Source organism: Alexandromys fortis, unplaced genomic scaffold, assembly GCF_014885135.2.
Source record: "Alexandromys fortis isolate MF-2015 unplaced genomic scaffold, M_Fortis_MF-2015_v1.1 scaffold_13, whole genome shotgun sequence".
In the NCBI taxonomy this organism is placed as follows: domain Eukaryota; kingdom Metazoa; phylum Chordata; class Mammalia; order Rodentia; family Cricetidae; genus Alexandromys; species Alexandromys fortis.
Window position 1 is genome coordinate 14150007 of NW_026067908.1, and position 23271 is coordinate 14173277.

The 23271-nt window shown below is 43.2% G+C and overlaps 1 protein-coding gene across 8 annotated transcripts in view; it reads right to left on the reverse strand.

The window, feature by feature from the left end:
- Nfia (nuclear factor I A) overlaps positions 1 to 23271 on the reverse strand; it is a 342338-nt gene that overhangs the window by 316346 nt on the left and 2721 nt on the right. For 4 of the 8 annotated variants that reach the window (XM_050136416.1, XM_050136417.1, XM_050136415.1 and 1 more), the window contains exon 3: positions 14865 to 15396. In XM_050136416.1, the coding sequence (XP_049992373.1) occupies positions 14865 to 15396 (532 nt within the window). Of the gene's footprint in view, positions 1 to 14864; positions 15397 to 20479; positions 21004 to 23271 lie in introns of those variants that run through there. The other 4 variants (XM_050136422.1, XM_050136419.1, XM_050136421.1 and 1 more) reach the window with 4 other exon arrangements.

Here is a 23271-nt window from a genome sequence, read left to right on the forward strand (position 1 = left end):
ATATATTATCCCCAAATGGACCCCATAAGTGAGGTGACATACAAACTTGTAAGTGCTCACTACAGATAAGGGGTGATGGATACACCTCTCCATGCTAACCAAGACTAAGTGTGGCTCAAAACCAACAACAACAACAAAAAAAAAGCTTTGACTATGCACTTTGGGGAAAAGGGCCCCATTTTTAATGAACTTATACCCAAAAAATCACGCAGCACAGAGTATCTAGCTCCCTCCCTGCCTATCAAGGGGACCTCATGCACAAGCCACAGTGCACAGTGGGTTGTTAACACACGCCCGATGCTGAGGTGGGGCTCTCCTCATAGCGGAGCTGGGGAAACAGGGCATTACGCCATTCCCTAAACAGCATCTTTTCTAAGTTAAAAAAAAAAGCTCAGATGAAAGCCAAACACAGGATCTTAGAAATTAAAAAGAAAATATCCCGAATAATATTTTATAAATAATTCTAACTCTTAAGTTTTAGAATCATTCACATTCAACAACTCCTTTGGACTAACACGAAACTAGATTCAGGTAAAGAAACAGATACTGATTTACATAATTGAGAAGAGAGAAACAATTCTCACCCATGTATGAAAAATGGTTTTATCATTTTTGTTTGTCAGGACTTAAAATCAAACCCAGGCCCCCATGTATAATAAACAACCACTACACCACCACCAAGTTACATCCCCAACACTTATTACTACTGTTAGAATTCCAAATATAAGCTGCTCAGTTTCATTTTGCTCCACCCAAATTCCCCTTCTGGTCACTAGTCACAAAGATGCTACGGTATATACACTAAATACCAGGTACTCTCCTGTCGTACATGGGGCATCCAAAGCAATACAAGCTTGTTCCGTCCAGATAGAAGGCACAGCCCAATTTGTGAGACAGTTTCTCACGACACAGGACATGATGGTGGGGTACTAACATAGTCCTTGTAAATATCAGGACACTGGACAGGATCCTTAGCTCAAGCTGGGATGAAAAGAAAGCTTCCTTCCTTGAGGAAATGGGAAGACAGCTGAATCTTGCTAACATCAGCCAAGCAAAGGCGGGCTAGCACATTCTGAGCAGGAGTAGCACAGTAAGACACAAAAGCATGCACGCGTCTGCTACAGTTGAAATTCCATGGGTAGAAGCCTACAGCAGGCAGGCAGGAAGACGGCAGGGAGGCCCTGTGTGCTCTATACACAAGATCTTTATTCCTGTTTTCCCACGTGTCCTCTCCGATTTCAAGGAGAGTTGGGCTCGCTAGTTAACTCTGAAAGGTCATTTTACCCACCTCTCTCAGTTAATCCAGGCAGCGGTGTTTAAATTTCGTATCTGTCATTCTGTTATACAGAAGGACTACACCGTAGTAGCACAGGTAAAGGGGGTCTTGTCACTCGCTCAAGCGCTTCTTCAACTGCCAGTTCCTCAAGTCCTGAAACTCTCCAACCCCAACTCCTCTCTCCCAAAATTCAAAGAATGAAAGATCCGTTGGTTAGTGAAATCTCATCCTGGTGGGAATATGCAGATGGGGACTAACTACAATTTCTAAGACAAGTTATGCTGTTTCCAGATGTTGGCCTGAGTTCTCAAAAGAGAATAATACTCTGAAACAATTTTCTTCTTAGGACTCTAAAACCAGAAATGAGTGTTAACGGCATTATTACAAACTCAATTCCAACTTGGATAGACATATTTAGAAATACACAATATTAAGACATTAGGGAAGACTGTTTATCATTATTCAGTGCTGTTGGTACTATGAAGAAATAGAAGGCAAAACAGCATAAAACTATAATGCTTTTCAGCATTATGACAAAACAAGGTGGGGAGAGAAATGGGGAAAATTCTAAAAATTAGGGGAAAAGCAGATTTTCAAATTTTAAACTTCCATTATTTGGAAATAAGATACCTTTAAATAAAGGAAATACAAAATACTGCTAAAATCACCAGGCACACTCTGGCATTTGTCTATACAGGTCATCTAATCCGAAGGCGACGTGGTTTGCTTTGTCCTGGAGGAGCTGAACTGCTAACATCCCATGGACTGTATCAAGTTTGCTTCACTTCTCTTGCCGACTGTTAAACAAAGAGCTGCGTCTTGAGTTTCATGATGTCTCACATGTTTCTGAGACTAATCCCCAGCCATTTTTATTTACAGTGCTCGGAGCGAGTTTCTAGGACCACTCCGTGCCATTTTGTGAATGTTACACACCGCCGTTTTCTGGGTCTTGAAACCAACTGTAGGATAGATTATGTGCTCTCTGATTTATATAGAGAGAAGCACGCAGGGCAGTGGTGGTAGAAACGGATTCTACTCTCAGCTTAAACAACAAGAAAATAAAGAATAGAGAAAAACAAACCCCAGCATATGCTATTGGGACCACCAGATTCCTGTGCTCTTTCGTTACTTCATAGGAAACATGGACCTGTTCTGGTTCTTTTCACTGTCTACACACACTTTGCCACAGACGATCTAGCCACCCCATACCACAGGGACACACACAGTCACAGTAGCTGTGGGTGCTCTCTATCCGAATGCAATGCCATGTGCACCTGCCACCTTTGGACGAGAAGGAAAGGCAGAACGACTCCAGACCCCTGGCGACTTCAAACCTGCTTCCCTGTGGAAGTCTTGCCATTGCTAGACTCTCAGAGCGGGAGCAAAAACCTACTATAGGAGTCTGCATGGCTGAGATCTGGCTGTGTTCTAGGAACCGCTACCAACTGCCAAATGAATTCCCTTCAGTTTGCTCTCCAAGGCTTCCCTTCCTTTCTGTTTTCCACTCTAGTTCTCTCCATGTTTGGTTTTCCTGTAACTCTATTTGTTTCAGACTTCACCAGTACAAAGAAGACATCTTTAGAAAAAGAAACAAAAAAAAATTGCGTGTCTCTGTGGCTTGCTCAAGAGAAAACATGCCATAGTGGTCAGTTCGTAAGTAACAGACGGCATGGACACCACTTTCCATGTCTGGTCCTTCCTGAACATTTCCACGGATATTTCTGATACGAAAAAAAAACTTAAACACTAATAGAAACATAGTCAAATGTCACAACCCTCAATGTGCTCCAATTATCTTATTTAAAAAAGCAATGCAGGGGCCAATGCAATGGTTCACCTGGTAAAAGTGCCCGCAGAGCAAATCTGGTGAACTGAGATCTTTCCCTGGAACCTGGAAAAAGGTGTAAAGAGCAAACTGACTCTACAGAGCTGTTACACTCACACAGATGTGTACATACATCATGACGGGCACCTCCCCCACATCACCATATGTAAACACACACACACACACACAATTTTCATTAAAAAAATTAACAACTCATTCTACAAATGTTTAAAGACTTCACATAGCCTATTAATTAGAAGGACCATAATGAAAGTGTCAAAAGCTTAAAAATATTAATACCTGAAGAAATTACCCCTAAGATAAGTAGATCATTGCATGGTATGTTCTTAAAATATCTTGGGAACACAGCACCATGCAGAGGTCAAAAGAACTGAAAGCATCCTTGATGCCTCAGTTGCCAGTGGAATCTGTCAAGAGAGGCAGCTAAACTGACCTCACTGGCCAGTATCCGCCCGGGCATCCACACGATGCAGCTGCTGCGAATTCACACAGTTTCCTCCATCGCAGCATTCCGGGGAGGCAGGAACGTCAGCTCCCTGCCCATAAAATAAAGTTCTGGGCCTCTGAGTTTGCTTTTAGGTAAGAAAGCAAACTTAATACCAACACAGACAATGTGCTAGGTGGTTTTTATACTACCTTTTGTAGGCTTTTAAATAAACCATGGATTTCAAGATTATTGTGCAGTTCTGGATAACGTATTTTTTTTTAACCATGTAAATCCAGAAGCAGGGCTTAGAGTACAATGTGTTGTGGGACATGTCAGAGATTTTAAAAAAGAAGCCACAGAAGAACAATCTACTAACCGTTATACCTGGGATAAGTTCCTTAACTTGCTTCCTACTACATAGAGGCAATTACGAACACTCTTCCACCCAAATGAAAAGGTTTCTGTGCAGAGCTAGTAAGGTGACATGTAAGAAAAGACTAGATAAATATTGCATTTTAAGAACACAAGCATGGGATCTGAGAGACTCAGCTTAAATGCAGGCTTCATTACTTCCTAATCGGCTGACTTGAGTGAGCTCTGCTCTCTGGCCCTTGTGCCTGAGCAAAGGCGGCCACTCACACAAGTCTTTTGAACAGAGCCATTCTCCCACATACAACAGCAACAATCCTCTCAAACTAGAAGTCAGAAACGAAACAAAGTAAAGACGAGCAAGCGCATGTAAAATCAAAGAAACCCATATCCAAAATGTATAAAACTCGACAAAGCCATGGTACCCACATACACAAACCTCTCTGGATGCCCTGTGTTTGAGCCTGTAAAGGAAGGCTTTACCGCAGAACAAGACGAACCCCTAAAATCTCTGGGTTCACTCCTAAATTAAGTGACTTCGTAGTACACCGCCGAGGCGGAGTTCATGTTGCTGTCAAGCCCGGCTCCCTATCCTCCTGCCCGCCCACACATCAGCTGTCTCAGGACCCAGTGTTGCAGACTTGTCACCCTCCACCCCGTCACCTCCCAGGCTCAACTGAAAATGAAGCGAAAGCCAGGCACAGTGGGTCTCTACAGCAAAATTCAAAATGTCTCTCTTTGAAGAATCACAAAGCTTTTTGTTTGAAACCTCTGACCTTTCTAGAGAAATCAGTCACTGTAGTTTAAAAATGTAGGTGGCGAAAGTACAAAGGATTGCATTTATTCATTTTGCATGTTTTTCATCTTTTCTGAACTGAGAGACACATACCTTTAAAACAATTACTTCTTTAACTGTAACATTTCAGCCTGAAATATTCCCATAAAAAAAGTGTGCATGTGTATGTGTATATATATATATCATATAATTATATGTGATATACTATATATGTTTTATATATAATATATAAAATAGACATTATATAATTATATGTATTGTAATGTAATATATTCTGGGCTTGGTACAGTGTTATATCTTTAAAATTATTATTCTTACTATATTTTGTTGAAACTCTAAAACATAAAAATTTTAAAATATTGAAAAATAATTAATTAAAAATTTTAAATTTAGTCTCAACTTATTACTAATCTCTAGATGTGTATGTGAGCAAGATACAGGGGAGCAGTTTGCTATGGCGCAGGTGTGGAGGTCAGGGAACAACTTTCTGGAGTTGGTTCTCTTTCCATCTCCATGTGTGTTCGAGGGATCGACACAGGCCAGCCAGCAGTCTCTCTGCGGTAGGCACCTTTGTCCCCTAGGCCATCTTGCCAGTCCAGAGCACAACACCTCTTGAGTGAAAAGGGTGATGGGAGTGATTTTCAAAAGTACATTAAAAGTAAATTTTAATAAAATCCTTGTTACTTATTGCTAGGTCACAAAAGCACCGCAACGCTTGTCTTTTCCTGGCAGACACACACAGCAAGCTTACCCCGCTGCACGACAGCACCACACAGACTCCCACGGTCAGAAATCACTGGAAACCGAATCCCCCCCCAAAAAAGTTCCCATTTTACAAGAAGGCAAGAGAGGCCAGCTAAATGAATCCACCAGTAATTTCAGGAACGCACTGATTTTATATGATACACACCCGTGCAAAAGTCCTGGCACAGTCCTACAAAGACACAAGCATTTTTCATGTGAACAAACCGCAGCCAGATTCTTACCTCAAATCCTTGCTCATCCTAAACGTTGGTCAAGGACTTTAGTTTTCAGTCACTTGATTCTACAAATATACTCTCGGATACACCGTTTTCCATGGACAACATTTTGAAATACATATGATCAGTAATGCAAAGCACCAGCATATGAGAGGCAGGGTAGCCAAGTCTTCAGTTCCAGAACTTGGGAGGCAGAGGCAGGCAGACCTGAGTTCCAGACTAGCCTGGTTAACAGAACCAGTTCCAGGACAGCCAGGACTACACAGAGAAACCCTGTCTCAGATAGATAGATAGATAGATAGATAGATAGATAGATAGATAGATAGATAGATAGATAGATAGATAGATAGACAGACAGACAGACAGACAAATAATAAATAAAGACATAGGCATAAAAATATCTACAAGTTTTCCTGTTATAACAGAAACCACACAACCATGCAAGCATGCAGAGGCAAGCATGCAGAGGCAAGCATGCAGAGGCAAGCATGCAGACACACAGCACCTCGTACACTATAGTAAACTTATGTGCCCCTATCACACACACCCATTTAGGATGCTCTAAATGGGCACAGAGAAAGGCTCCAGGTCACTTCACCTCTTTGGTCCCAATGTTCATGGCCCTCTGTAGTCAAAACTTTATAAAGATTGATGAGGATTGGTCATTCTAAGGCCTTTGATGTCAGCTCCTCTGGAAGTCAATGGAAGACTTAAAAGTGACAATGAGGACTCCTGCGTGTACAATGATCATTTTGTGCGGGAGCTTAAAGTCAAATAACTAATCCCTTTAGGGTTAAAATATACATAACTATAAATGATCCACATCAATATAGAACAGATGACTTCAGATTTTTAATAGTAAGAAATTCGTCTCTGATTTTGAAAAGACAGTGAATACTGACGATGTAGTTCTACTGTCCCGGCTACTCACTGGCGAAGACCTTCCCCTTCCAAACATTCCTACACAGAACAAGCTGGGTGACTTACTGTAGCTATCTTCTACGACAGCACCAAAGCATCATGCTAGCCAGTCCTGGGCTGGTGAGGCTGAGACAGAGTACAGTCAACCAGATGACAGCAATCAGGCACAGGAGCCCGACCATGACAAGTGCTTCACAGTTTCACAGAACATTAAAAAAAAATCCCCCCTCTTCTCTTTCTTGACCTTTTGAGAGAGGACCTAGCTCTATAGCCCAAGTTGGCAATCCTCCTGCATCAGCCTGCTGAATACTGAGATAATAGGATTGAATTATTTTACCTAGCTTAGCGATCACCTTTTCAACCTCTAGTGTTTTCAAAAGTCACACACACACAAAAAAAATCTTATTTCAAGGTATGTATAATGACATACACCTTTAATCCCAGCACTCGGGAGTCAGAGGCAGATGGATCTCTGTGAGATCAGCCTCGCCCACGTAAATAGGTGGCCATTCATGGCTACAGAGTGAAACCCTGTCTCCTAGGACAAAAGTGATATTTTTGTCCTATTTAACAAAAGTTCAACTGAGCAGTTGATTTAAATATACTTTAGAAGAATTAATACATACAATGAACTAATGTAGTATAAATTGACATCTTTTATTCTATTTACAATGATAAAATTCACATTGTGTGAGTTTTAGGGCTTGCATTGCAATCATTAAGAACTAATCTTGGCCGGGCATGGAGGTGCATGCCTTTAATCCCATAGTCTACAGAATAAGTTCCAGGACAGCCAGGGCCACACAGAGAAATCCTGTCTCAAAAATGCCTCCTACCCATGAAAAAAAAAACAAAACAAAACACCCTAATCTTGTTTAAGCTCCAAAAATCAAAATAAAAGAATTAAAATTAATCATCTCTGTTTTCATATTTTTCTATTTTAATTAAAAAATAACTAATAAAATGTCTTTTTAGAACATGATTTTTACTTTGTTTTGTATTAACATAAAATCAAAGGCAAATTTTAAAGCAAAGCAATGTTTAAAATTAAAGCATTACAAATTAAAAATAGCATTTCTTTTATACATATAAATATGCTAAAAATGAACATAAATAAGTTAAAATTAAGATTTTTAGGTAATACTTGGTTAATACTCAGTGTCATCCCAAAGTATCTAGCACTCATCACTCTAACTATATCTTTAAAAAAATATTTTAATCCTGTTTCAAAATATACTTATTCACTATCCCGAAAACAAGAACAGATAACTCATTCCAGCTTTTTGACTGACAAGGGACTATTTCTCTCCTAACCAATCATGGCCTCTTCTATAGCTAAGACTTGAACTGTACAGAAAAAAATATCTCCATGGAAAGGTTTACATTTTGACAGTTAGTTTCCTTTGCTCCTAGGGAAGTGTGTGGCACCTTTAAACAGCATTTGGGTTACTATGACATAAGTTATAAAGATTTTGGAAACAGAAGACCTTCCTGGAAGTCACGGGCTGCTCTTCAGAGTTTTGTTACAATACTAATCTGAGCAAGGAGGTAAAGGAGGAAGGAAAATGAAAGAAAGAAGGGGTGTAGAGAGTAGTCTGAGGCAGGCAGCTTGCCTAATAAGGTGGGGCTGCCCAGCTTTGAGGAAATCAAATGAAGTTAAAAAGAGCAAGCTGAGCATCAGGTGAACTCAGAACAGTGTCAACCACACTCAGACATGCAAAGTCGCGTTCCCTTCCTTCTGGTTCAGTGTTGGCATTCTCAATTGATGTGCGTGGCAAATATCTACCACCAGCTTAAGGGTTTGAAAGACATGAAAAGATGTCAAAGGCAACAAAGTTCTCAAAGATGTTAGATGATTCTCCTTCAGTTCATAGTCACTGGGACCATCCTATCAGTTGCTGAGTTAGTAACATGTTACAAAGCTCAGACGACTAAGAAGGGCAGTGTCAAGGCACAGGGAGCTAAAGGACTTACTTCTTGGTCTCCGCTTTGTCTTATGTAGCCTGTTTTGCAACAGAACAGCAAACACGTTTTGCTGTAGAGTTTCTGCCTTCACCATTTGCTGGACTTATCACTCTTTATCTCCAAAACCATGTTTATTTAACGAGAACAGGGATGGGAGGACTAATTCCATCGGCCAAAACACTGCAGAGACCATAATAATAATAATAATAATAAAATGAGTACGTATTTTCCAATTTGGGGGTTAGGGAGAGGAATAACACAAAAGGGGGAAAGCTACTTCTATTTAAGTAGAAGTGAGAAAATGCTGTCCCTCTCGGAGACATCAGAGTCTGGATCTAGAATGTGTGGGTTACCATTACATCAGTGGGAGAGAGCCTGAGAGTGGCCGGCACTGTGAGCTACATGACGCAAACCAGCAGAAATCAGAAGCATGTCCTCGGCACCCTTGCATGTCCACAGCACCCTTGCTGTGTGCATTCTAGAGTCCTTAACTGAACGCCTACCTGACAAATGAAGTCTTTGTACAACATTTGTTTCTAAAGTTTTGAATTGAACCTTGAAACTACAAGTAGCAACTTCGTTTCAAACTAATTAAACAAAAACAAAACAAAAAAACCAACAAAGTGGAAATATGCATTATAAACATCTCCACTTGACATCCTCCTGTTTGAGATTCTTTACAGTTGCTGCTTTGGCCAAAACTCCTTAGAGCAGCTCCACTTGCGCTTAAGTCTATGGTTTTACATTTCCCTTAACAAACAAGTCGTTTGTGCATACTTTTCCTCCTCCACCGGGCTCCTTCCTCTTCTCCCAATCCCATAAGGGATTACAATTCATAATATTCTTTTTTTTAATTTATTTATTTATTTATTTATTAAAGATTTCTGTCTCTTCCCCCCCCCCCCCCCCCCCTCCCCTTCCCCCCCCCCTCCCCCAATCAAGTCCCCCTCCCTCGTCAGCAAGCTCTCACTTCTAAATAACCATCAAGAAATTACTTAAGGAATAGTACAAAACAAGATTTTAGCACATTTGCTACACTCAATCTGCATTTTTTTCTTCTCCTCTAATCCTCAGTATTGTTTCAATAATCTATATTGACATTTAGGAGCAATTGCTTCTGTGGGAGATTTAAAGAGCCGACAGGCTGTTCTGCATCCTCTGGAAGGAGTTCCAGGCCTTAACCCAGTCCTACTGTGTACAGCACTGACCACAACAAAAGCTGTGGTTTCTCCCACACTAGCCTTAAATAGGTTTAAATTAACGCTATTCATCACAGGGTGGGAAGGAAGACAGGCAAACCATGCCAATAGCATTGGGAAACTTTCTAACCAACACAGTCAAACCTCCTAGCCATAAACAAACTGACTTCCGTTCAAAAGCTTCCTCTCAACCAACTTTTGCCCTGTGCTCCCATGAGTTCTCTGCCTTTGAACATCCATCTTTTTTACTATGGTCGAAGCACAGGATTTTGTTACTACATTCAAGGGAAAGGATATTGTTACTATCCTCAGGTTACTGCAGAACACACTTAAGGCTCTAAAAGTCATATTTAATCTCAAGTCTGTTGGTTGCTAGAACTATTCTTATGGAATTAAGAGATAAAACAGTATACATGTATCAATAATATATAATATAATCAATGTGCCAAAAATTCTACCATGCATTGTGCTTAAGGTCAGGATTGGAATTTGGGATATAGACTAGGTCTCTCTCAATTTTAAGTTTCACCATATATTAGACTTATCCCTTCTTTTTCCAAACATACTTTATCACCACAAATCATGGGAACTATGTGCACACGTTTCTGCTAGGGAGTTTGTTAAGCTTCTGAAAAAGTTTAATTATATATGTACAGCCCTAGTCTTGAATATAAACACATATACACACATACTTGCCAGCAAAACATGCTGACTATATATTAGAAATGCAAACCTCCCTATAATGAATGTGTTAAGCCACCTAAAAATTGGTAAAATTGTAAAAATTATTTGGACATAGAATAATTACAAAATATAACAAAAATTCCTAATGTCTGAAAATATATTATATGTACTATACCTTATGTGTAATTGTTTTCACATTTTAAAAAGTATCTTTAGGATACTACTGAAGCCATTGCTACTGCTTTAAGCAGCGGTCTGGGTGCAGCCTGGGTGTGCACACATGCACACAAAGCACACACTCACAGGCACTCCCCATCTTACACCTGCTCTGAAGCAGTAGGAAGTGAATTCTCAATCTGTCAACATGACCATCTGGTCTATCTGCATATCATGGCTTTCTCTAGTACTATATGAAGGAATGGCAGTCACGAGGTCAAAATAAAACTAACGTGCACCTGAACGGGGAAGAGCTCCTCTTTTGGCTGAAATGGAAACACGTGGCTCATCATAGCCAAACTAGCAGAGTTCCGACTTAAAATGAATGTTCCTGAGAGCATAAGCAAAGGGAGACTTCGCTACGGACCGTGGGGTGATGGGTAAGCCCGCCCTGCAGGTTCCAGGACGGGTACCAAGCCGCTGGATACTGACACAGCTCTTCCAGCAAGGATAGAGACAGACCAAGCCTCAGCTCCTGCCCTCCAAGGCTCCTCTGCAGAGCAGAGCGTTCACTTCCCATCTTAAGGCTCACAGACACTCGCACGGCCATTAGGATGGCATCAGTTCCTTTGTCATTGGCTAATTAGCAGTTGCAGCAATTTGCTGACAATTTTGGTCACTTAATCTTTCCAAGTAGATTTTTTTACGACGGCTAAAAATACTTGCAATCTTCGAAAACTCCTCACCTTTAAAAAGTGACAAAGGCCCAATGTGCTCAGCTTTGGGCCCACTGCCACCTGCAAATTAGCAAGGGCCGCTGTTGAATTAAACATAATTCCGTTTGTTTAATTTTAGATTTTAAGCGTCACCACACGTAAAGACTACCTCAGAGCTGTTGCTGCTCCACATCAGGTAAGACCAAACACAAACAGCGACTATCATTTTATGTTGTAAATAAAGCCACCTACCTCTGCCCAAGAATGAAGTCCTTTTAAAAGTGCAACCTCATACCAAAATTTAACTAACTTAACAGAATCCTTAGAATTTGATTACATTTCCAGAAGTTATAGAGAAGCGGTTTCAAAAAAAATGGAAAAAGAAAAGAAAGAAAGAAAAAACTCTCCAGAAAGTTCTCGGTTGAGTGCCTACTAATGAACAAAGGTTAACTTTATCTAAAAGGTCAAATGCCTGGTGGCTAAGGTTATGACCTTAACAACTTAAATTGTGACCTTGCCACGTGCCGGGTATATTGTAGATTCTGATACAGATCATCTGGTAAAGGCTGGTCATAAATTAGCTTTACTGTTACATGCCCACAAAGAAACCCATTTGCCATGATACCATAATACCACCAAGTCGTCATACGATACACGGGAAAGACAATGCAAATAGAGACCAAATTAAAGACATAAAATGTTTTTTGTTGTTTTATGGACCAGACACGATGAAAGTCTCAGGCTTATGGAATCACGTGACTTCACTATAGGTCTTACTGTTTATTTGACACAAAGTCACACAGTTCTAACACCACCAGATTTAGGGCTGTACTCAAAGCACTGGCTTTTATCATCTCTAAGCCTTAGGGGGGAAAAAATCACCTCTGCTTTTAACAAATATTTGATTATTCATTTTCTTCAAGTATACTCATTTTAATGTTTTGCAAAATAATCAGCCAGTACATGAAGTAATAATCAACGTACATATTTTAAAGAGCGCAGGGAACCTCATTGTGGTGGTTACGCAGAAGAGAGGAGGCATTCTGGAAGGAAGAAAGTACATTTTCAAAGCAATGAAAAAACATGCACTACAGGTGCAAAGGCCACAATGGTTTTGGCATGGATGGGGTAGCACGCTTCAGAGCCTTTGCTTCTTGCCAATACTGGCAAGTCCTCAAAACTTTTAAGGAGGTAAAAACATTGTTTAGTGTTTACAAATCTTCAGCCTTCTAAGAGATGCTTGTCAAATCGGCCGCACGTAGGTGACCGATCTACCTCGTATCAGCACTGGCAACTTCTCTTCCACAAATAAGAGGTCGCAAAATATCTTAAATCAAATCTGAAGTGTTTCCCAATAAAAGGCCTTTACAAATTTCTTTTTGCAAGCTCCCTATTGCGGGCACGCAGGCAACCATTACGGTAGTGCTCTGGAAACCAATGGCCAGACATTTGGCTAGTATTCAGGGCCTGAGGAGGGATTCTGGGATCCACGAGGAACACCCAAGCAAAGGTAGTCTGATCCATGTGGCTGTCAATAAATCTTTCATGAGCTGTAAGAATGCTAACTCTTCTAAGCAACCTCCCAAATGTCATTACAACAGCATTTCTCTTCAGGCGTCTTCCCAACCAGCAACTGTGCTGTCTTAAGGACAGGAAGTAACTACACAATAATAACCCACCGACAGTGAAAGGTGAACCAGGGAATGGGAAGAGCCAGACAGCCACATGTCTTTTAAGGTAATTTCCCCCAGATCTTATAGAAATGCTTAACATAAAAGCACAGAATGGGTCCTGCTCAAACCGACAGAAACTCCACAGACATTTCAGTTTTGGTTGTTTCTTATAGGAAGCACACTCACACCCTTCGTCCGTTGCCGGCATCCTAAAGCCTCTAAGTTGTCCAATTAGAACTTTTGCCATCATTAATAAATTCTTTTAATAAATTTCTAAATGACAAACACATGATGTAAGGAGTGCACTAGGAAAGCACGGGGAACGCCTTATAACTAACTGTTTTGCACGCTCAGGCACTTAACACACGCAAGTGCTGAAAAAAAATTTAACTTTGCTTTTTACTATAGACAAGGAAAGTGAGCAGCAAGGATGGGGGGGGGGGGATAAGGAACGGCCACTTGTTCCTGTTGAGAACTCCGGCTGCCTCGAACTGGCTAAAACAACAGGCATGCGTTGTAATTGAGTGTACGTTTTCAAAAGCCCAAATATTTGAGACATTTTCAGAGCGCATCCCCTGAAATACGCATCTCTCCCCTGGCAGCACGACAGAAAGGATGGAGCGACAGGCTTGCAACGTCAGTTTCTCCAGTCTCTTAAGTAAGGACAGATGGGTAACAAAAGTTCGCCTTCTAAATCATATATTGAAAAAAAAAAAAAAAAGAGTCAAATGCTAACCGATTTCTTTGAAAGTTAATTCTTTTTCAGATTTTGAAAATCTTTTGCAAAATAGTGTTGACTTTGCAGATAGCATACTTTCTTTTCATTGGGGGGGGGGGGGAAAGAAGAAAAAAAAAGTGTGTGGAGGAGAGAGAGGGAGCTCCTGCACAAGCCACTGGTAGGATTCCACAACTTTCTTTCTTCCATCTGGCTTAAGTAACTGCCATGAAGGCAATCTAGCAAGACTGATATGTACATATAAAAAGTCAACAAGTTACACAAGACCTGAGCTTTCACGTAACACAATGAGCCTTTGTCTAAAACAAGACGAAAAGAACAAAGTAAAGCTGCATTATTCGAGCCAGCCCTCAACAGTTGATTCCTGAACGTTCTTCCAAATTCTGAAGCACACTCGGCTAAGACAGGTCTCAAAATCAATAGTGAATCTCATGCAAATCGAAATAGGTCGGTGGATTGATCGCCAATAGCCATTTCCCAATGCGTTTCACACGGGCTATGCAAGCCGGTCACGTTTAATATGACCTGCTTAGAGTCTGGTTGATTGGTTTCCTTCAGCTATTTGAAATGACGCAGAGAATTCCCACATAAGAAGCTGCTAAGCTTAGATATCAATGTGATTATCTTTCTTTCATAAATGCCCGGCATTTTCAGAGTAACCTTACCTCCAGCTTCTTAATTGGCAAGGGGGTGCAAGAGGCCTCAAAAGTTTAAAAACAGTCCCAACAGAGAAGCAGCAAACAACAAACAAAATGCATTTTTAACAAGGCCACAATCCAGCTTAAAATCTATTCTTTATAACGAGGGTTGTCATGAGGCTTCTCTTACCATGAGTTGGGGAAAAAAAAAAAAGTGACTACACCTTCTCACCCCTGGCATTACCGAGACTTCTGAGAGCACTACTTACTATATGTGACCTGAGTGGGAATTCTCTGACAGCTTTGCTGTTTTAACTGAATGAGGGTGGCAAATTGTCCTGACTCTGGTTTACCTCTGAAAGCTCACTGGCCCGATGCCCTAGGTTGGCCCTATGGGGAGGTCAGGAATGGTTCAGCATTCCCAGAGATCATCAGAAGGGCACACACAAGAAAGCGGAAGGAGGTCTTTCCATCGCTCTTACCTGCTGCGTGCACAAAGTATGCCAAATATAAGTCGAGTTCCTTAACAGAAACCCCTATGTGATGGGGCTGGACACAGAGCCCTGGATTCGAGCACTGCGGGGACTTGACAAGGCGCTCGCCGTCAGTACTTTCCAGCGGGATACCTTTGAACAGGATCACCATGACGAGGTCCAACCTCCACACTTTGTCTGCCTGGCGGAGGCAGTCAATTCTCCGCATCTTGCCTTTCTGGTCTGGGTTGGAAAGGACACAGCATGGAGGTTTTTTCCCTGTAACTGTAAGAACAAAATCCTCTCGGTACTCAGGTCGGATATCTTTCCGTAACTTGGCCAGAAGTCGGGAAGCCCACTTCTGCTTGACTTCGGGCTTCTCACTGAGCAGTTCATCCTTCACGGCCCTCTCCTCTTCTTTCGACATGCGCTTCTCATGTTTTTTGAAGTATTTCCGCTTTCGGGCCTGCAGGTTGAACCATGTGTAGGCGAAGGCGCGGACGTGGGGCAGAAGGGCTTCGATGAAAGGATGAAACTCATCCTAGGCACAGGAATAAAAACAAGAGTACGAATATGACCAACACGAAAGAAGACAACTTGCCTCCGGAGTTGCCCTAAAGAAATCCTTCATTTCACATGAAATGTGGCCCAAGTATTATATTTCCTTTAAAACCATATTAAAGGCCCTAAGGGCAACCAAGGGGAAGGGGAGCATGCTCTCAGTACCACTGCATATGATCTGAAGGGAGAAAAGTTCTTAGAATTGCTCCACAGTTTGGAACATTCTACCGCGCGGCCTACTTCCCAAACCCTTCGCATAGCAAGCACAGTTGATCTAAGCGCTTATAACAATATATACTCTTAACCCTATTTCCAGGAGGCCATATCTAATTCTGTCCCAGCCTTGACCTCACTGTCTGTAGTGTAGCCAGGGCCCAGCAGCCAGATTGGCAAATTCTGAGCACTCAGGTGCCAGTCAATGTTTATGGAAGTCTAGGAGCAAGACCCATCTCTACCGTCAATGAAAACAAAGGCTTTCCTTCAGCAGAGCCCCTGTAGACTCTCACTGGCCTCTTATGTATTTTGGGAATATCTTAATTACTCTTTTAAATATTATAGTTACTGATAATTTACCAAAAAAAATTTAAAAAAATGTGTCCGATCTTTATAGGAAAGAAGGGAAGATCTGGTACTCATTTGGCTAAAATAAAAGACCTATGCGCAAGAAATCATGACGAACTATGGGAAGAGAACAGAGAACAAAAAAGGAGTGGGGGGGGGGCACGCCAAACAAAGCAGAGCTCCATGCCCAGAGTAAACAGGGTGCCCACCGTGACAGCACTCTAGCAACTGAACACGTTCACAGGCTGGTGGGCCTGGACTGGGAAGACCCTCAAAAGCAACCAGCCCTATAAAATACATCATCTCATTTTTAAAAAATAATATTTCAGCTTTTTCCCCATCAGCAAACAGGAGATTCAGGGAAAACCTTCACAGATCTCTTTTTTAAGAGTCAGATAATTTGAAGAGAAAATTAAAATTTAAAGCATTTGAATTTTTCTTCCTGGCTTACTTTAAAAAATATGCGATTCTTATGTTGACGTTGGTTAGAAATTTTAAGTATAAAAATTTTTTAAAAGTTAAAAAGTAACATTCACAAATGCCTCAGAGAGACCATTCAACTCCTGATTAACTAGGCCACACCAATTTTATATAACGGCTTTCTGCCACAAAGATAAATTATTTACTTTCAAATAAATAAAGATAAAAAACTAGAGGAATATTTGGTGACTTTTTATGGAGATTTAGAGTGGGCAAATATAAACATATTCCTTTTTAACATTTTTAACAACCTAAACATATATATTCTTGAGGTACGAGAAGCTGCAATATCAAAAATAGTATTACTACTAAAGAAATTATTATAATTTTAAACATTCAAATGTATACTGAAGGTAACATATTTTAATAGCCAAATCTGTTCAAGTTTTTTACAAATTTTAATTAACCATGTAAACATTATATATAACATGATTCTTTAAATTAACAGTATAATAATATAATGTATATTTAATTGTTATAAAAATTGAGTTTTTTTCTCTTTCTGCACAAATTTTAGATTCCGTGGCTTAAGTTCAGTTTTAAAAGTTGCTCTTTTTCAAAAAAGGAATCAAAAAAAAAGAAGCGGTTGGTGCGCTTTGGTTAACATGTGTGCATTCTTCAAGTGGGGGAAAAAGAGTGAAATACAAGAATTATATTATTCTTTACCATAAACCATTAGCATTTTAAAACTGTATATTGTTTAAGAATCTTTATTCCTTTGGAAGAAAAACTCAGGGGGCAAGTCGCAGTTTATCCGCTAAGGTACATGCCAAACCACAAAGCATTTAAACATTACTAAATTCTGAGCTCATCCTTGAAATGTTCTGAAATACATAAATGCTCTGTACTTCGTATTGACTGACATCCAGATGTGTACAGGACATCCTAGAGACTAAGGCTGTGGCATCATGGAAAGAGTCTCTGAAGTCGACCTGAAACTACACACTGAGCCTTCTCCAAAGGGAGGCTTTCATTTTAAAGACTCAGCTCCATTTTACAAGGCAAGGCAAATCCCTCCAAAATAAACTGTATCTGTGCTAAGACATTACTTTATTAATGATAACAAACACATTAAATAAACATTCTAACGTGGTAATTTTTTACGTCCAAAGATGCTCCTAAAATACTTCTTAAACACTAAAAACTGCATCAGTTCACGTTCAGAAGCACTGCATTCACCTGCCAACCAAATGCCCATAGGTCTCTTCATAAAATAGCTGAAAATAAGGTCAGCTATAGCCATCATGGACCGTCTACATCCCCCAGGTCTGCATCAGAAGTATTTACAATGCATTATTCCCCCCAAAGGTTTCGAGAATGTGAGTAAAAGTACACAATATTTTATATAGCTTTACTCAAATGACAATCAGACTTAGCCAATGTATTGATAGAAATAGCTCTCAAAGCAGCCGAACTTAAAAAAAAATGCAGGAAATATCCAAAGAAAGCATAAATGTTTCGGGGGTGAGGGGATGCTCCTCGCGTAAGTCATGCTGCTGAACAAAACACCATAAGCTATGTACTATTTCAAAAAATATTCAGGAGCAAACAAGTCATATTTTACACACATAGTTGGTGAGACTGTTACAACTCACCAATAAAAATAAACCTGTGGACCAGCTTCAAAGCCGCACTGCTTTGAATCGGCATCTAAGATGTGGGTCTGTTGAAAGCAGGCCAAGTTGAAGAGCCACAGAATAGTGGTGGTGCTGGAAACTAGGGTCCCCCCCCAAAGCTTTACTCATAAATTTCTGCTGACCTGTCAGGATTTCGGCAGGTACACGAGTTGATTATGATATGCCCATCCTCAATCAAAAGAAGAGGCCTGGCATTCTCAAGGTAAAGCCCCTTCAAAGTGCACACAGCAAACTGAGCTTACTCTTAACAGTTAGAATACACTTATCACCATGCGTCCTGGATCTTTTTATTTTTTTTTTTAAATGAGCAATAAACGACCTAAGTTTTTCTTTCTGAAACTGGCTCTAACGTGTTATAAATATTCCAGAAAGTTAAATAAATTGTAAATCAACTTTTAAAGACCCTCTCATAAAACAAGTGAGCCTTTATTCCCTGTTTATTGTACACTTTCTTCCCAAACTGCTACAGCAAATAAGCGTTTCTCTTAGTGGTGTGGAGGCCTAGTGAATGCATCAATCAATGCTGCCAAGTGTGTAGGAGGGGAAAATGGGGAGAAAAAAACTTTCTGAACGTGATAATAACTCAAAAGAAGCCAACTTTGCTAAATACCTGACTCTGCCCGGGGCCTGCGTAGAGACACAGGTATGCTTCAGAAAGGCAGAGCCCCAGACCAGACCAGAACTTTATCTTTTCAAATCTCACTCGAGGAGACACCGTTGTGTCCATCAGGGTCTTTCTTGCTATTGCAGCCTGCTGGCATTATCCACAAGTTCTCTGTGCTGCAAACTTTTGCCAATTGGAATTTCAGCCTTCGAATCTCAGCACTTTCACTGCAGAGTATCACTCATTCAAATTATCTTACACTTTGCATCTTATCCATATGCAATTGTGAACCTTGCCAGAAGTGGTTGGAGAAGTTTCATTCCATACTTCCACAAGTTACTAAAATAGTAACTTTGCAAGTGTGTGTGCGTGTGTGTGTGTGGGGGGGACTTTTACAATAACTAAAACAACTGCTATCCATTATTAATGTGAGGCCTAAATCCCAAACAGACCATCTCCACATAAAAGATGCATTTAAGAGTCTTCTGAGATCAAATGGCCAGTGTTATTACTCTTAGATACTGCAGTAAGAAGGGAAGTCATGTGGGAAATAAATCCAGAATCTAGAGGGGAGAGGAAAAGCTACTGATACTTTCAGTCTTCCAAAGTATTCCCAGTAAACCGTTAGCTCCAGCTCATTGAAGGCTCAGTGGGAGCGGGGTTTGGAGGGAGTCATGAATAAACCTTGTGCTCGAAGCATATAACTTCATGTAGGTGATTACTGGTCAGACTGCAACGTTTTAGAGCAGTATAAAGGCTCGTGCTTAAGAAGAAAAATTAGCGCAAATCACTCTGACTTTGTGCCTTTTAGTCAGAGAAAATAAATAATATATTCAAACGGGACCAGATCCGGAGCCGCAAAATAGCAATGTTTCCTTGCTGGTGGTGCAGACGAGACCGGGAGGAATAGGCTGGGAGGCTCAAGAAAGAGGGGCGGAGGGGCGCCAAACCCCACGCTGCGAGTGGGGTTGCAGGGAAAGTTGCCGGGTCCTGCGTGCTGAGGCTCCCGGGCCGTGCACTGGCGGCGGCGGCAGCAGGGCAGCCGACTCCGGTCCTGGCCACCGCTCGACCTCGGGCGGGAGCCCCACTCCACCCGCAGCGGCCCAGCCCGGCCCGACCCGCGGCCTCGGCAGCTCTCTGGCCTGCGCGGCGTGGGCACGCCCGAACCCGAAACTTTCGCCGGGGGCCGCGGGCGGGAGGCGAGGACTCAAGGTCCTGGGCCGGCGCGGGGCGTGCGACCACGGAGCCCACGGGCAAGGGCTCGCACCGCCCGCCGCGTCCGAGGGGCGCTGCCCGGCCCGGCCCGCAAGCTGGCACAAAACAAAAGTAAGAGTTCGGGGCGTCGGCGGGGGGCGCGGTGGCGCGGAGAGGACGCGGGCAGACAGGGCGCCCCGGTACAGCCGGCGTGCGGGGCTTGCGGGACTCCGCCGCCCCTCCCCGGCGCGGAGGAACCGCGGGCACCGCGCTCCGCGCCGCAGACGCCGAGTCCAGATTGCAGCGTGTCAGGGGCTGCAGCCGCGGACACACGTGCGGGGCGCCCGCAAGCCCCGGCGCTCCGCAGTCCGGCGCCCCGATATTAATTAACGCATTAATAAGAGGGCGCCATTAGCCATGTGCCCACACAAATGGCCGAGCAGGAGGAATGCACCCGCATGGAAACAAAGTTACTTTCTTAAAGCTGCAGCCCCCCCCCCCGCACACGCGCGCGCACACACAGAAACACGCGCAGACACGGCTCCCGCCGAGGCACACGGCCGCCCCGCGCCCCCGCAGCTGCTTACCTGGGTGAGACAGAGCGGAGAATACATAACTGCCGGGCGGCGGGGGGTGCGTGCACGTCTGTGTGCGGGCTGGAGGTGTGCGTGAGTGTGGGTGCGAGAGGGAGAGAGAGGAGGAGAGAGCTAGGAGAGGGGGGAGGAAAAAAAATCAAGCCTGCTTCTTGCGTTCACATTTCCAACTCGGCTCAACTGCAGCAGCCAGCGCTCTTGCCGCTCCACGCGCTGAACTTTAACCCCGCCTAGAGTTTCCCTACACTCCACTATACTGTCTACTGTACGCGGGCGTTAAAGGCATAGCGCACCCTTTCCCGCTCCCGCGCCGGCCGGCCGGGTGCCCGCGAGCTGCCCGCGCGCCCGCCTGCGCCGCGTTCTGCACCGCACCGCTCGGCCGCCGCCCGCTCGCGCCGCCGCGGGGGGGTTGAGGGGGGGGAGGCTGGGTGGGGGAGGGGCGGCTGCGGCGCTGACACCGGTCCCCAGCCTGCGCGGCTGCCCGCCCGCCGCTCGCTCCGCGCTCGCTGCCTCCCGCGGCCCCCGCCCCCGCCTCCGCCCCGCTCGGCGCGGTCCCGGGAACGCGGCGCGGAGCGGTTTTCAGCGTGTCCTCCGGGCGGCTATAGGCTGCCACAGGATGTGCTTAAGCAAACAAAACTACTTTTCCTCCTCCCCATCCCCCCACTCGCGCCGCAGCCCTCCGCGGACGTCGGTGGAAGATTGGGGTAACTTTGCCAGGGCGCTCCGTACCCCCGTGGGCCGCTGGGTGGGCTCCCTAGAAGCCTTAGAGAAGGGCGCGCGATACATTTGCATGTATGCAAATTTCCTCTAAAAAAAAATCAGACCTTCTAGGTAACTTTTCCCCCCTTCCTCTGAAATGCGGTAAAGCTCAAAGCACTGTAATCTCTCCTGCGAAGCTTTCTGTGGGAATAGTGTCTTCGGCGGAGGTAATTATACACAAAAGCCTGCTAACTTTGGGCAGCCATGGCCCTATAGAAGTCACTATCCGGGTGCTGGGGAATATAGTAAGATCACCCCAAAGATTCCCCAGATCGCGGGGGTTGGGGATCTGGAGAAAGGAAGGCGGAGAGTCAGGAGCGGACGCTCTTCTCTTCTAGAAGTCGGAGCTGGTGGGTTTGAATACAAATGCCCCCAAAAAGTTCTGTCACGTCAGAAACAACAGTGGTTTAGCTGGGACATCTTTCTGTGCGTCGAGAAGGAAAGCTGTAAAAGGGCTGTCCCCTTAGGAAAGGGATATGTTTGTATTCCCAAAAGGGAGCCCAGAACTGGACATGGGCTAACATATGAGTCCGCGTTCCCCAGACCCCTCTAGAAGGGTGAGTTTTGCGGATCTTCAATCTCCTCCCCTCCCCCCCCCCCGCCACACACACACTGGTAATATTTCTGAAAATGGAAAAGGGCTTCCTGCAATTATTTTAGGTTTGCTAAAGTATTGTTTTGGCGCGCGGGAGGGGGAGCGGTTTTAGGGTTTGGCACATTGCCAACAAGCCTGCTCTTCCAGCTTTCTTTTTTCTTTCTTTTTTTTTTTTTAAACTTCATATTTTCTTTCTAGACTCTTTTCTCCTGGAGGAAAAAAAAATAGTATACCTGTCTCCTCCAGACTCTCATTTTCTCCTCTTCTCCTTCCTGAAGTTTTGCAGCCTTCTGTATTTACCAACCCTTCTCAGAAATGCTCAGATCCCGACACCGACACCAGCACACAGGTCAGGGAGGTGACAAGGCTAGAGTCTGCAGGCGTGCCCACCGGACAGAAGGGTGACTGATGGAGTATTGGGCACTTTTCATTCACATTTTTTTTTTTTTTGGAAGAGGCAAGAATGGTACTAGAGAAGGCCAGCTAGAACGTTCTGCAGCAGCCTGCATCTCTAAAGTTGTTGTTTCTTCTCTAGTCGGGTTGGGACTATAGTATTTGCTCTAGTACTCAAGAATCCATTCTTTCCCACCCACTCCCTGCTCTTGCATGTTCTTGGAAACCTTTCCCATTACTTAGTAAGGATTGAAGAAAATTAATAACTTCAACCTTTAGTTAGGACGTCCATTTCGCCAAACTAAGCAACAGCCTTTCCTTGGTTCCTCGTGTCTTTCAGTAAGGAAGAAATGTCCTCCAAGCTAAGAGGAGTTAGAGAAACATTCCTGGCCAGGAAACCCTTTGCTGGGATCTATAACTTCAAGACTCTCCAAGTTTCCTCGACAGAAGTTTCTGGCTGAGGGACCCAACCTGTAACTGAGGCACAGTGACAAGTTGTCCCGTGTGTGCTCTGGGGGAAGCTCTCTTCCAAAGCGGATTTATTATTATTATTATTTATATAAAGATACACTTCACATCTGTCTGTTTTCTTACTTTTGATTCTCAAGGGGAATTTAAAAAAAAAATAGCTGGCTTCCGCCATGCCTTCTTTTTTTTTTTTTTTTTAAATTGGGGAAAGTAGTTGAATGCTGATATTTCTACTTTAGAAACTTCTTTTGTTGCAGCACTGGATGTGCCTGCGATTTCCAGCATTCTGCGGTTAGCAATATTATCTTAAGTAACTTTTGGCGCCCTTCGTAAGACTTTTGGATATGGGACGATTGTTTGCGCCCTCTAGGCAAGGGCTGGATCCAAGTTCAGCACCAAAGCCCTCCACATCCGCTCCTGCTTTCTCTCCTATCTGTGCCAGCTCCCGCTCCCTCCCCCGCTCCGGAGGAGGGTGGAGGGCGGGGGAACACTACAAAGCCCAGTTCCAACTACAGCCTTTACAAACTAAACTGAGAAAAAAAATACTGTAGAAGAGTTACAGTTACAGAAT